This window comes from Nicotiana tabacum, chromosome 15, assembly GCF_000715075.1.
Source record: "Nicotiana tabacum cultivar K326 chromosome 15, ASM71507v2, whole genome shotgun sequence".
In the NCBI taxonomy this organism is placed as follows: Eukaryota; Viridiplantae; Streptophyta; class Magnoliopsida; order Solanales; family Solanaceae; genus Nicotiana; species Nicotiana tabacum.
The window spans coordinates 107833966-107848954 of record NC_134094.1 but is presented as its reverse complement, the minus strand read 5'-3'; the positions used below and the strand labels follow the sequence as shown (position 1 = coordinate 107848954).

The window sequence follows — 14989 nt, the reverse complement described above, 5'->3', positions numbered from 1 at the left end:
GTTTAATATTTTAGTACAATGCCATGACTCATCTCATATTTATGTTATTTTATTGAAAAATATCTTATATAGTTCTGTGTTACTAGGATTAAAGAAATATTTGAAGCACAAATTTTACGTTTTGTGCTATGAATACTTTATGGAAAAAAAATTCGAAAAAATCCAAAAACCCAAAAAACCCGAGATAAACCGATATTAAAAAACTCGACTTTTATTGGTTTGGTTTGGTATTTAGATTTAATAACCTCTTACAATTGGTTTGGTTTGGTAATTAGAAAATCCGAACCAACCCGACCCATGTACATCCATAATCTAGAATAAAACTCCTATTAACTTTTCTAAAGAGAGCTTTAATGTTTTTAGAGAGAGATATATTTGGCAAACTTTACACATTGTCACTTTTGAATCGCTTTGTTTATATCTTTTTTATCTGCTTATCCAAGTCAGAAAACAATTATGCCTGTTCTTTAAACTAGAATAAAAGTGAAAAAATAATTAAGCTTGATCTCCAAAATTAAAACATTTACAATAATTTTGTAGTCAATTAGAGCCTGGATCCACCTTGCTAAATTACAGAGAGAGAGAGGGGGGGGGGGGTATGGAGGTGTAATTTCAGAATCAAAATGGGGATTTGGTATCCAACGATGCCGTTTTGAAGATTTCAGTAGATAAATATAAATAGGCCGACCCGCTCACCCGACCATGGAAGAAAGAATTGATCTTCAGTTGGAGAACAAACAATATGGGGGAAGAAACAGAAGAGCGTCAACACGAATCAACTCCAAACCCTATTCCAAATCGCATTACAGCAGCCGAATTTCTTAACTGGAAGCGCCAAAAGGTTACCTCTTTCTTCCTCCATTGTTCCCTTCTTTTCAATTTTAACTATTATGGGAATGTTCCTTGAGTTAACTGTGCAATATATATTAGCAGGTGATTATATTAGGGTTTGGTCAAATTAGGGTTTGTTTTTTCCAAGTGTGTATTTAATAGAAATATATTAGAGTTTATTAAAGTTTGTAGCACTTCCTGTATACTGTTTTTCTTTTCCTTTCAACAATATAAAAGAATAATCTTGCACCCATGAGTGTGGCCTGGTGGTTAATGTAATGGTAGGAGAACCTCAGGTTGAAATCCAGTTGAGGCAAAAACAACACCAGGTGATTCTTCATCCGCCTAAGCTTTGATGGGCAAAGTTACCTGGTATATGTAGCTGGTGCCCGGCGGAATAGTCAAGGTGCACACCACTGTCTTGAAATAAATAAATAATCTTTGTGGTAACTACTACTGCTGAATTATGAGAAGCTACAATTGTTAAAAACTCGGTCATTACGTAGACCATAGAGGTCGAATCCTATTAAATCTAAGACGAAAAAAGAGGGAATATCCATTTGAAAATCTGGGATATTTCAAGCTTAACGGTGTAAAGCATAAAGCCAAAGGTGTGTTGCTCATGTCGGGTTCAAGTTTAACACTTATGGCCCCGGACCTTTTCCTTTCATTCCGATGCGACATGCGAGACTCTTGGAAACCTTTGGGTTAACCTTTTTTCGGCAACCTATGTTGCTCGGATCCAAAAATGTAGCAACACCCAAGTTAGTTCCTCAAAAAGTAAAAGTCGAATCCCAGCACTCGTCGATAAAGTCGAGTAGTAATTAATAAACCTAGAATATTTAATCAGTTAACAAGTCAAATTTACACAAATATCATTGCTTATTTTAATTTAATGAACTCAAAGTTGGCTTAATTTACGTTGTTGACCTTGACTAATAATATAAGTTATTTTTCAACAATCTTAAATTACTAATTATCATGTATACTATCCTTTGGATTTATTTGTTTTTTCTAGCATTTGTACATCTATACCAGTAGTCCGATCAGTACTCCCAAATCCTAAATTTATGTAATGATGAATCTGACCTCTAGAGCAGCTCGAGTGTCAATCACATGCACTGCATCAAAGCAACATAGTCAGTAGCTCGCATGCGAAAAGCTTGTCAAACTTTTTTTCCCCTCCCTACTTCCCCAACATCTTCATCAAGAGCTTTCTATTTAGCCCTTCTCATAAGGCTTTTGACGAGTGCAAAACACAACACGAAATTAATGCTCGTTAGCCAAAGATAGTATAGTAAAATTATCTTTTCCACAGGGATTGGATTTAAACAATGTTCAATTAACTTATGGTTTTCTGCTATTCAGGATGATTAACACTTTAATTTGAGTAACTACCAACTACAATTAACTACTAAAATTATCAATTGATCACGGAAAACAAGAGTTGAGCAACACACAAATATCAGTGGGAGAAGTAAGGGTCATTGACTAGACAAATGCAAGATAATTAACTTTGGACTTAATTCTTGAATTAGTTCACTTCTAAATTACTACTGAGTCTCACGATCAGATTATACTTGAAGTTAAAGTTCCTCTTTCGATTAAGCATTAATTCCCAGAAATAATTCAATTGAAGCACTGTGAATCATTGCTACGAACGTAATGACAGTTTATTCTAAAGGGTAACTTCTCACGAATGTTCCCTAACTTCTAGTTCAACTAACGATTCAAGAGGCTCTTGCGATTACCTAGATGAATCACAAATTAAACTAGAGCATAAGGTGCAAAAAAATTCAATATCAAATTCCTCTTTCGATTAAGCAAAATAATGAACCACGTCACAAAACAATTCAAAACCCCGTCAATTAATTCATGCAACTATCAAGAATCAAATCCCTAATTAAATCATTAATACACCATGTCTGTCAAAACCCTAAGGGAAAACTACTCCATAACAGTAGGAGAAATCATCACAATTAAAATTAAGAAAATATGAATTTAATTCAAACTCGGGTATTGAGTTGATGGAAGAATGATGAAATCTTGTGCCTTAGAGCCTACAATGCTTCTCCAATCTTCTGTAGGTCAAAGTCCTCCCAAAATTGTGTTTTTGGTGTATTTATACCATGTAGAAGTGGGTCCGGACGGAACTACCCTTTCCAAGCCGAAGTGAGAAAAAGTGCCTGCGAAAATGCACAGGTGTGGGGCGCGTCTTGCGACGCACCATGCGCCGCGCCAGTGGACAAGTTCAGAGAACGAAATTTTGTCAATTGGCCTCCGAGTGCATTGTCGCGTCGCGCCCCGTGGCACAATAGGGTAGTGCAATTTTTCCCGCGTGGGATTGTTTCTCACTTTTTGATATCTAGACTTGGTTCTTGACCCCCGAATGCGATCCCGGCTTAAATTCTTGGGCTTTTACTCATAGTTCAAAACTCCAAATCATACAATTTAGCCTCAAAATTGCTTCTTAACTCGGAATCCTCTCCTACAAGTCACAATACACGTAATAAGTGCAAATTATCATCATTTATGCTCAAACACGAATAAAGTGCAGCAATTAGAGTGCAAAATGTAGCTAAAACACGGGTTCCTAGCCATCAGCTTTACGTCCCTGCTTAAGTTGGCCTCGTTGTTGTACTGAGGGAGTTCAACTCTGATATCACACTATAACAACACAATATTGTCTTCATTGGCCTAATGAGTTTTAAGGATTTGTCCGTTGGACATATTGATTAGTCAGCAAGTCCAAAAGGCTCATGTGGATTCCAATGGGGACTCTATGTGATATCTGGGTTAACCTTTCTTCCTTAGCTTAGTGAGGAGGAGCTTGCTAAACCTTTTGTTTCAGCCATCTTCACCCAATCGCTCCTTCAATAGTCTCACACTTATCGGCCTAGTGATACTAACATGGCTCTACTTCTCTTCTTCAAATTTGGCTATGTAAGTATTCATATAAATAAATGAAAACCATTAGAAGTGTTCTGGGGACAATCGCTGATGTTTGTAACACTGAATTGTAGCCTATTTTCATTTGCTATGTATATTGTTGCTCTTCTATCTAGGTGCAGAAGTATAAAAAAGAGAAAAAGGACCTAAACTGGAATATTTAGTGAATGAAAAGAAAATTGATAGGAAGTTTTAAACACTTTCATCATACTAAACTCGTCAATCAATTAACTACGCCTTAGTCACCAGAATAAAGATCGAGAAAAGTTCCTTGGAGTAGCAAAAGATTGGACAAAGAAAATTTGAGCTCCAGAGTCTGGGGATGTCAGCACTCACTGCGGTTTTTAGTTTGTTATGTTCCTCATTCAAGAAACTTTTGTTGCCAATTTCGTAAAAATAATTTAGGTCATTTCCAAAAGTTTACTAGAAAATATTTGTCTATGTTCAAAATATATTGTAGAACTACTTATATAGTTTTTTCATGCAAAAGTTAACACTTAGATAAGACATTCATATTAGTCTACGATGCCAAATTGTGTGAAATATCCTTTTGTGATCTAGCAGCATTGCCTCCATAAGAATTCAAAGTTCCACAAATTAGTTTCACCTGTGCATGGAGGAACTCCATCAAAAGAATTGCTTCAACCGAGTCTGCTGTTGTTCATTGACTTCCTTTTATTATTCAGATGTCCTCTTTTAAATATTTTTGTTGGCGGTTCTATAGTTGCAGAATCTTAGAGTTCTATAGGATTCTGAACTTTGTGCAAGTGGTTTATCTGTTTTTCTCTCGAAAAAACCTGCTGTACATATTCCATGCTTGTTTAACGAGGGAATGTTATAGTCGTCAAACGAGTCATGAAAGGGTTGATATCATTTTCAGGATGCTGATGCATCAGCTAAAAAGGCTGAAGTGGCAAGAAAGCGTGCAGAGGATATAGCTGCAGGGGTAGTGCAGATGAATGGTCGTGAACTTTTCCAGCACGAGCCATGGGTGTTTGATAATTCCCTTTACTGATGCTGTTTTCCAGTATAAGTATCTTCTAATTATTTCCGACTGATATTTTCTATAAACTTTGTAAGAAAAACTGAAATTGTATATTGTTTTTTTTAGTGTACGGACATCACGAGTTGCTTATATCGAATCTTTACGCTGTTTCGTGTAGGATCCTTATCAGTTAATTATGAGGGGAATCTGTCCTCTTGCATTTTTAGGTACCAGTGTCGTATTGCTAAACAGAGCCACAATACTGTCGTGAATTTGTGACTAGTGAGTTCAATAGTAACAACTTTCCGAATGATAATTAGTTAGTTATCACTCGACCATTGGCAGTTAAAAATTAGCCTAATTTGTAACTGCCAATGAAAATTACTATAGATACTTTTCAATTCTTGTGAGCATAAATGAACATATTTCCTTCTTTATAAATTGATAAAAGTGCCTATGAGACACAACTCTCTTTTTTTTCTTTTCTGAATGGTATTAAAGGTCTTTGAATCAGTCTTAGTGATGCTGAAATCGCCTTAATCTTTAAAAAGAAACTCTTACCCTTTGTCCTTTTTTTTTTCACCCCAACCATATTGAAATTTGGATAGATTATAGGGGTGCATGTTTGTTTTACAAGGGTGTTCAACTTTGCTTTGTGTGTGTATTGCCCATTTGTCACATTATTTGCGAGTTCGCATGGTTCTATAAGAGAGTAGCCATTCGCTCTCCCACTTTCTTCACCATACCTCAATAGTGATTTTCCTCTTTAGCCCTTGCTTTCTCGATATAATCTAGTATATTACTTCTTTCTCTCATACTCTTTTTTAATGATAGCGGTATTTGGGTGACTTTGTGTATTTTTCCCCCGGTTATATGATACCTCCAAGTAGCATAGGTGTCCACCAAAGTTTGGACGATGAAAGAAATAACCTAATTTTTTTTGTGTTCGCTGAAATTTGAACATGAGATTTTATGATTCTCCTCCTACTTCATTGAACACTAAGCCACACGCTTTGCCTATGTAGGTGATTTCTTTCTCTCATCTTTGATCCAAGCAGAAAGATAATCACCATTTCGTCTTTCTGTCAACACCAAAATTTGTTCAATTAAAATTTTGCCAAACATTTTGGAACTAAAACAAGGTAATAGAAGACTTTGTGTCTTCTACTCCATTGTCTTTCATGCCTATTTTATGATGGCTTCTCTATCTTGTTAGTTTATCCATCTTAAAATGTAGTCTTATACTTTCTTTTTTATGTTTTCCCCTTAAATATGTCTTTGCGTGAACTAGTTTCTTTTTCAATACACTATGGTGTGTATTAACCACATAATTTCAATTTTCTTTAATGTGATCTACTACATATATCTTAATGTGAATGACATCCAGGAGGTAGTAGTAAAATGAGAACAAGAATTCATACCCCAATTTGGGCATTGTCCAAATTCTTTAGCCACATACATCAATTAACATACCAACACTGAAATATTCTGGAACCAAAAATTAAAGATTAGTTCATTTGCTTTTACATTTTAGTTCTTAGTCAGCAGATTAGCAACTATTTATCCAATTAACTCAAATTTACAATAACCTTTAAGAAGAATGTATATATCTCTTAAGCAGTCTGAATCCGAATTAATCTAGTTAGTGAGTACCTAATGTATGGTCAAACAGAAAAGGACATATATACAGCTCAGCTTTGAATATCATCCACAAAGTGTTTGAAATCCTAATGGGATTTAAAGCTTGTTTGGATATATAGTTGTTACCTATTTTATTGTATTGTATTGTATTGTGTTGTTACTTAAAGTAGAATATTTGATTTGATTATTACTTGAAATTTTTAGTGTATCGTATCGTTAAATTCGTCGTTATATAATGAAAAAAAGTATTACTTCATGTAACGACCGATTTGGCTTGGTTGCAATGTTATCTTGTCTTTTTTCCTAGTCTCACCCTTCCTTCTTATTAAATAATATATTATTTTATCCTTCATCCTACCTTTTATATAAGAGTTCTACCTCGTACCCTACTTTTTCTTTGAAATATTGTAAGCTTACTTGCTGGTGTGTGGCATTATGAAAAGACGAAAAATAATATAATCTATATCCAAATATTGTATTTATCAAAATAATACAGTACAATACAATATAAAACAATACAATAAAATACAATACAAGGTGTTATGGTAATCTCTGGCTCAACTTTTGGATGATACTTAGTTATAGAGATACTTACTTTTTGAAAAGAGAAAAATTTATATTAACTTTTGTATTATCCCTAACAAAAATTCTTCACTTTTTAAAGCAAAGGAGATTCCCTTTAACCTTTTATCAAATTTTTTTTTTTTTTTTTGCTTTCCTTTCATTTTAATTTGTCTTTGAAGTTATTAGTAATCTTTCTTTTGTAATGTACATAAAGCAAATAAAAACCATATGAGAAAGCACTGTAGCTCACTAATGTTATTTTTGTCACTTTTCATTGTTTTTGCACGAACTATTTTCCTCAAGCAACTAAGCACTAGCTACTTTCAAATTTTGATTTTAAACTTGTTTCATACTATGATTGTCCAAATCATTGTCGATATACATCAATTATTTTAGTTAATACTCTCTAACTAGTACTTAAAATAAAATTAATTTTGTCGTCAATGCTTACTTCAAGTAATTAAAGAGCCCAGAATTTAAACGTCAATAGAAAATATTATTCTAGCATATGAGTACTCTTTGACTTGACTTGAAACTCGACTAACATTCGAAAAAAATTAGCTTGAAATTTTAATCATGTCTTCTGCTTATGACTTTCAATTACTTGTTCAGAAAATATTTGAAGTTAAATATGTGAATGCCAAGTGGAGCTCCCTTTTCAAAAGAAAGAAACAACAAAAATAGCAACAACAAATATTTGGAATCCTCCAGTAGTATTTCTTCATTTTTATTTTACATCCAAGGAGTATTAATTAATTTTAAGAATAATGATGTGACTCATTTATTTGTATGAAATTAAATGTATTTAACTGAAATAATACAAATTCATTTGATAAAGGTAAAAAATGGAGGAACATAGCGAAGAACAAAGATTTTCTATGGGTGAAGAAAACAATATGGTCATGCAAATTCAGCAAGACAACTCTGTCCAAGAAAACAATCAAGAAAATAACCCGAAAGACCAAAATTATATACTCCTTTTAAAGCAGTAACATCATTCCAATGTGTTATATTTTACTATGATAGTTTATTTAGTATTTTACCATTTAAAGTCGTAGTTCTTCCTCTTTTTTACTTTCTCTTTATTCTCCTTTTCTTTTTACCTGATATTGTTTCTCTTTTCTTTATTCGATGAGAGCGCATTAACAGCTCATATGTATGTTGGCAGATGATCTCATTCTTGTACCAAGGTGAACTATTTAACTATTTATCTCTGCTACTTTTATTTATTTATTTATTTATTTATGTTTAAATCATTTTTATGGCATTTGATTATGTTGGACATCTATATAGAGCGTTCATATGAGAACTTCCACAGAAAAAATTCTTTTTCATCAAGTCAAATTTTAAAGAGCTAATGCTCTTACTATATATAGCATCAACTAAAAGCAGATTCTCGTTGTAAAAAATATTATTATATTCTAAAACACACGTCAGCACGTGTAGAAATGTGTAAAAATTGAATTTTATTCAGATTCGGAGTTTACAAATTTCATTTCATCAATCTGATTTATATTCATTAATATGGTAAAATCTACACAAATCTACTAAAATAGTGGAATTTATTATGCATATTATAAATAAGATGCAAGTCTGGCCTCAATGTTGTACTCAGTTGCAAGATTTTGAAGAGACTTCTATTGAATTTATCATCCTCTGATTTCTCTTGTTTCAAGATGTAAAGTTTTTTTTTATCTCTTATCTCTTTCTATTTTCTAATTTATCACTCCATTTATTTAATCTAAACACTTTGTTCTATGTATGAATTTAGGTCCCAAAACAGTGATCTTTCAGAAAATAACCAAGAGGAGGTTTCACAAACTTCTGATTACCATGACTCCCAAGTCTACAATTTTATGTCTCAAGAACCCTCCGAGCAGCACAGGTATTTCTTTATTTATTTTACACTTAAAATAAATTCTTCACAACATTTTTTCTAGTGTTTAAAGCAGTGGATGTCGTACATGTAAATTTGTATATTAGAACATTAATATCCACTTCAAACTCATTGACTTTAATTTAGATCTCGAATCGGACTTATCGGTTCTTTGTCTCTCTCCTATAACCTCAAAAAGTATGTTAAACAAATTGATATAGTCTCCTTACTAATTCTTTTTGTATTCGCGATTTTAAAAAGGTTAAGAATTAAAAATATAGATATCTATTTATTTAATTTATTTGTTTTTTCAGCATTTTGTGAAATTCAAAACCTAGGATATTTTTCTGACTACAACAAAAAGTAATCATAGTTGGTGTGTTATTGTTGTTGTTGACATATATAAGATAATTTTTAATTAAAAAAATTACACATAAATATTTGATAGGATAAAAAGTTTAAAGTTACCGGCGTGACCTTTGAGTTAGCCGAAAATCCAAGCCATCTTATCAAGTATCAACAAAAGGAAAATATAAATTCTTAATAAACTAGTAGTACTAGTTTGTGGGATATTTATATCTTTTTTTAAAAAAAAAATTGGTTCTTTTTTTTTTGTAGCATCCAACAGCCATATGAACATCATCAGATTCATCACTCATATGTTCAAGTCCCATCAGATCGATTTGTGTTGAATCAACAAGACATGTATTCTTCCTCAAGGTATTAAATATTAATCTCTCACACACATGGTAATCTGCACTCTACTTCTATGAATAATTTATGCATATTCTTTAATTTTTTCTGGACAGGCCTATGTTTAATCTTGATTCCGAACTAGCGTTTACTATCCGGCCAAATTTACCTCCACAGGTATTTTCTTTTGAAATCTTATCATTCTTCTATTTACAATTATTGGAATATTTACATATTTATATGATATTATAAACTTATTTACCGCTCCTAGAGCGATTATCACTTAATACATTAGTATATATAATTTATCCTTAAAATACAAGATAATCTATCAAACTTTGATCTCACCCATTTTCTCTCCTCCTTATACTTAAACACTAATGTCAACCAAAATTTTTGTAATCATTAATATTTTTTTGTCAACAATCGATAATGTTTTTTTATACATCTGAAACAATTAAAGCAACAAGAAAAATGCATACCAGTTCCTCCATCACCCTCAATTACAAGCTTGAAGCTCAAATAATCTATAGTAATATTGATTTGGGTAATCAATGTTGTTTCTTTATATATCATATATAGTGCTGCTATCCCTAACATAAACAATATTCATTTTGAGTACATGGTCTACAAATTCGTTGATAATCTAAAAACATATTCAGTTATATGTCTCTGTAATCATTCTAATCATCATATGATTATGTTCTTGCAAACAAAATTAAATGTGGAATTGGTCACTTTTTTATCTACTCTATTAACATCCATTAAAAAAAATCTTTGAGACTTTAAATTTGAAAATCAGATTTGTAAAATTATTATTTGTTAGGATTGTGTATTATTATAAATGATTGAGAATATTTTTTGAAATTTATATCTCAATTTTGAAGGAGTTCGGTGAAGATTCGAGCTGGTTTTGATTGAAATTTCAGATTAAAACTCGAAAAAGAAGACATAAATAAATTATATATATTTTGTATTGTCGGAAATACAAACGATATACAAATTATATACAACTAACATAATTGTATACAAGTTACATATAAATTGTAGCTTTTGACCGATTCTAGTCGGCAAAAAATTGTATTCCAGTTGTATATAAGTTGTAGATTTGTATATATTTTGTGAAAAAAATTTAGTTACTTTTTAAAAATAGAAATACTTAGCTAAACTGGGTAAATAAGTTTAAAATTTTGCATACATACAAAAAAAATCCCACAATATTTTAGCCCAGTAAAAATAAGAATAGGCAACGAGGAAAAAGTGAGAAGGCCTTTGTTGAAAATTTGAAATACGTCCAAATTCCCACAACCGATTGGGATGAGTGATTTGATCTAAACAGATTGGGATGAGTGATTTGGTCTCTTTATATAATTGTGAATATTTTTTTTACCTCATGAATTAGTTTTTGGGTTGAATTATACAGACTCAAACGTATGGGGAGTCATAGTTCCCGCATTGCTGTGGATGAGTGATTTAATCACTTTATTTGATCTCGGACAATCAAACTAATTTTTAGGATTGAGTTAGCTAGTCTCAACTTTCTATTAAAATATAAACTTTACTCTCAACTGACATTAGATGAAGATATAACAAGTTACTCTATTGCCCTTTAGTCGGTAATGCTAGTAATTCAACAATCAACATTAATATGTATGTTGCTTTTGTTGTTCCTATGCAGGGATACAATGTCAACTCTAATAGGGCTGCCATTCCTTCAATGAGAACTCGTAATCCGAGGGTACGATGGTCAATTTTTTTTCTTTTTTCTTTTTCTCTTGAATATTACTATAAAAGGTTTATTAGAATTATTTTGTTAAAATTATATAAATGCAGGCTAACTACGGGAGAGGAAGAATGCCAATATTGCGTGGGTCGTCTTCGCGTTCAGGAGTAATATGTCTAATCCCTACTTTATATTCATGGTTTAAAATTAATTTATACGTGCAGTTTATTTTGTTATAAATATATCTTTGAAAATGCATGTTAGCTTGTGTATTGGTTCCAAATAGTAAAAATTTATTCGTACCGTGTGTTTTTTCCTAACTAATAGATGCACGATATGTGATTTGCACATAAACTTCAAACACTTAACCATAGTCAATTATATATATTCTCATCTTATTGAATTACTTAACTAATGTACGTTATTAAAACACGTACTAGTGACACATTTTTATTTTCTATAATTATTTGTGAAATGAATGCAGAGAGACGTCATTCAGAGAGAATACACGGAAACAAATCATCAAAATCAAAATATTTCACGGAGTACGCAGAGGGATCATCGACAGGAGCCACAGAATCCACGGACTATGTAATAAGAAGTATTTGTTACTACTAATTATGCATCTTTCTAGGAGTATATATCCTTAACTTTAACAAAAAAAAAAATATTATTTTTCATAATTTGGTAATTAAAATAAACACTAGATTATAAATCAATTGGTGACTAGCAAAATTGCATTGCAGACCAATTCGTAACAGGCTATACGATCCAAGTTATGCTGAGATTGGACAGCCGGTGGATCCTTACTTACGCCTTATGGAGTTGAATCCAAACTTCTGTAAGCAATTGTCATTCATATTTCACTTTGACATATTTAGCATTTTTTTAACAAATTATTTTTTTCGCTTAATTGTCAGGCAATAATAGAGACAACAAGTGAAGAACAGATTGGGCTGGCCACAGCTTTTGATGGCATCTAGCAAAGAACAAAAACTAAGAAGGTTTTATTTTGGTTAAACTTAAGAACAAATACCGGCTCATTTTGAAAATTATTTTTTTTTTAATTTAAATTTTCTTTTATTAAATATTTATTTATTTATTTTTGTGAGGGAGTTCAAGAAATGTTCGATGAGAATCGAATTCATAAAAGTTTTACAAACTACTCCCTATTCAATTATCTTGCTATGAATCTTTCTCTCCTTTTTTTGGGGTCCTTAATAATATCTTTTTTATTTTGCTTTATGGTGTGTTCTTCAAGTTTTTTTTAAATGTTATCAAAATAATTGATTTTTCTTCCTTCAAGTTTCAAGCGCTATGAATATTATATTCAATAGCAAAAGTATTCCACAAATTCATGATTTAATTTTTTGTGCCGATGTTTATTTAATAAAATAATACTCGACAAGAACTAGTACTCATTAGTCATTACTCCGTTAATTAATTAGCCTTCTGTGACCATTGCTTAGAGCGCACTGCACTGTCACTCCATGTAATACTATCACTATGTTTACGGTCCGGCCGGTAACTTCTTTACACATTTAATTAGGCAGTCGTTTGGTAATAAAAAATATTCCCTTCGTTTTAATTTATGTGAATCCATTTGACTGGGCACAAAGTTTAAGAAAATATAACTTGTGAACTTGTGGTGTAAAATGAGGCACATATATTTTGTGTGGCTATAAATCATTGTATAAAGATAAATTATTTCCAAATAAGGAAAGAAGTCACTCTTTTTGGCACAGACTAAAAAGGAAATATGTTCACATAAATTGAACAGAGGGAGTATAATTTTTGAAAAAAAAATAAAATTCGAAGTTAAGTTAAAAAATAATATTTGAAATTTAAAATTATTTTTGGACGTGAAAAAATGTTAAAGTTGAAAAACTCATTTTCAAAAAAATTTCGAAAACTTACAAAAAAATTTATGGATAAACACATTTTTTTATTTTTTTTCTAAAAAGAAGACAAAAAAGTTTTATGGATAAACGGGGCCTATGTTTCCTGCTTGTAAGTCCAACTTCATAAAATAGGAAGAATCCTGGTTAAAGTTCAGCTGATCTTAAGACAAGCATATAGGGCCTCTCACCTATTCTGTTTCGAAAACTAAATAGAGAGTGATCATTGGATTCTTTAACAAGCGCCAAACAGTGTTATGTCCCAAAAATTCTTATCCAGGAGTATAATAATAGGAGTATAGTCAAAGTGGGCGGCTTGAGGAAAAGCTTTATGAAAACTTTTTATTAAAAAAATCAGAAAGTTACTTGGTCTCCAAGTACATGAATTTTAATCAGCTTCATATCTTTTTGATTAATTTCACAAGTAAGCATTATCGGAGTCAGAATTTAAAGTTTATGAGTCATACACTTTATATTGAATTTATAATTTATTTTAGTTATTGAGTTTGCAATTAAGTATTTATAAATAATTAACAAATTTTCTATTACAAATACATGACAAACACATAGATAATAATGTAACTTCGCTCCTAAGTGGGGATCGAGGAAGCTGCCAAAGCCTAATGATAACACAGTCTCGCATTCTCCCTGCTTCCCAAACGCTTATAAATACCAGAAAGAAAGAATATTGTTACTTCACCAGAAAATAGAGCAACGGTTAAGAAATAGAGAGCCATGTCACAAGTTGCTGAAATTCATGTCATGCAAAAACTTCACAAGGAGAAGGTGAAGAAAATCAAAATGGAATCAACAAACGAGAAAGGAGTTGTTAATGAAGATAATAAGACTTGTGGCTGTGGGAAGAAAGTTGTTTGTGCTATAAGGCAATTGCTTAGTTGTGCAGGGAGTAAACCTACAATATGGGATTACAAAGATGCCTAGCTAGAAGAGATGGTTGACTATATCTAGTCATTTCTAAGGCCATTAGTCATTGATATTAGTAATATTACACTAGTATAATGGTTTTGTCCTAGAGTTGTTTGATCATAAAAGTGATACTTTGAGTTTGGAATTTGGAAAATATAAATATTCTTTCTTGTCAATTCCACCAGTAATACGATTGTTAATTGTCTCTAATTTTTCTATTTTTTCCCACTTTGTCACATATGTCCAGTCTTTTCGTCTCAACTTATGGGACGATATTTGAATATGTGCCGATTTTATAATACAATTGAGACTTGTTTTAGGTATTGATTTTAGTAGGACTACAAATCATTTCGTTAATGTTAAAATAAGAAGTTTAAATTTAAATATTTAGTGTGACTATTTATAAATATAGAAAAATGTCTTTTTTTTTTAAAAAAAAACTAAGAAAATAAAATGTGCCACATAAAATGAGCTAATACAAATATTGCGTTTGTGTATATGTATTATAAATCACAAATTACACAACTGAATTACGCAAAAATTTCGAAGGCTTTATCCGTTTGAAATATAGTGGACATCAAAAGTACTCAATTGAAAGATTAAAATTGCTTAAGTGTATACTTAAAAGACTATTAAACCAACCCCAAATAGCTAGGGGATTGGTCTTGTCATTTTCCTCAAAACTTCATCAATATTTACCCATGAAGTTTTATGTTTACAAACTTTTACCTTCACGTCATAAGTTAAATACGACTTTCAACTTTTTATAGTTCCTTAAACTTCATCCCAAATAAACCTTTTTTTTTTTCTTTTTCTCCGTTCCAAGTTCCAACTCAAATTTTGTCCAACATTACTCACAAGTCTCTGCACATTCCAAACATACTAATGGCACGTGCTTTTCA

General features: G+C 31.6%; 1 protein-coding gene and 2 long non-coding RNA genes across 3 annotated transcripts; all 3 read left to right on the top strand.

The window, feature by feature from the left end:
- The first annotated feature begins 699 nt into the window (after window positions 1–699).
- LOC142169484 (uncharacterized) lies at window positions 700–4942 on the top strand. The gene is made up of 2 exons (XR_012699385.1): window positions 700–841; window positions 4661–4942. It is a non-coding gene; the product is annotated as an uncharacterized LOC142169484 (long non-coding RNA).
- Window positions 4943–8741: 3799 nt separating this feature from the next.
- Window positions 8742–9720, top strand: LOC142169918 (uncharacterized). The gene is made up of 3 exons (XR_012699552.1): window positions 8742–8855; window positions 9465–9566; window positions 9656–9720. It is a non-coding gene; the product is annotated as an uncharacterized LOC142169918 (long non-coding RNA).
- Window positions 9721–11187: 1467 nt separating this feature from the next.
- Window positions 11188–12396, top strand: LOC142169786 (uncharacterized). Its single transcript, XM_075231697.1, has 5 exons — window positions 11188–11277; window positions 11373–11429; window positions 11747–11853; window positions 12009–12103; window positions 12183–12396. The coding sequence occupies exons 1-5, from the start codon at window positions 11188–11190 to the stop codon at window positions 12203–12205; spliced, it is 372 nt and encodes a 123-aa protein (XP_075087798.1). The 3' UTR covers window positions 12206–12396.
- Window positions 12397–14989: the final 2593 nt, after the last annotated feature.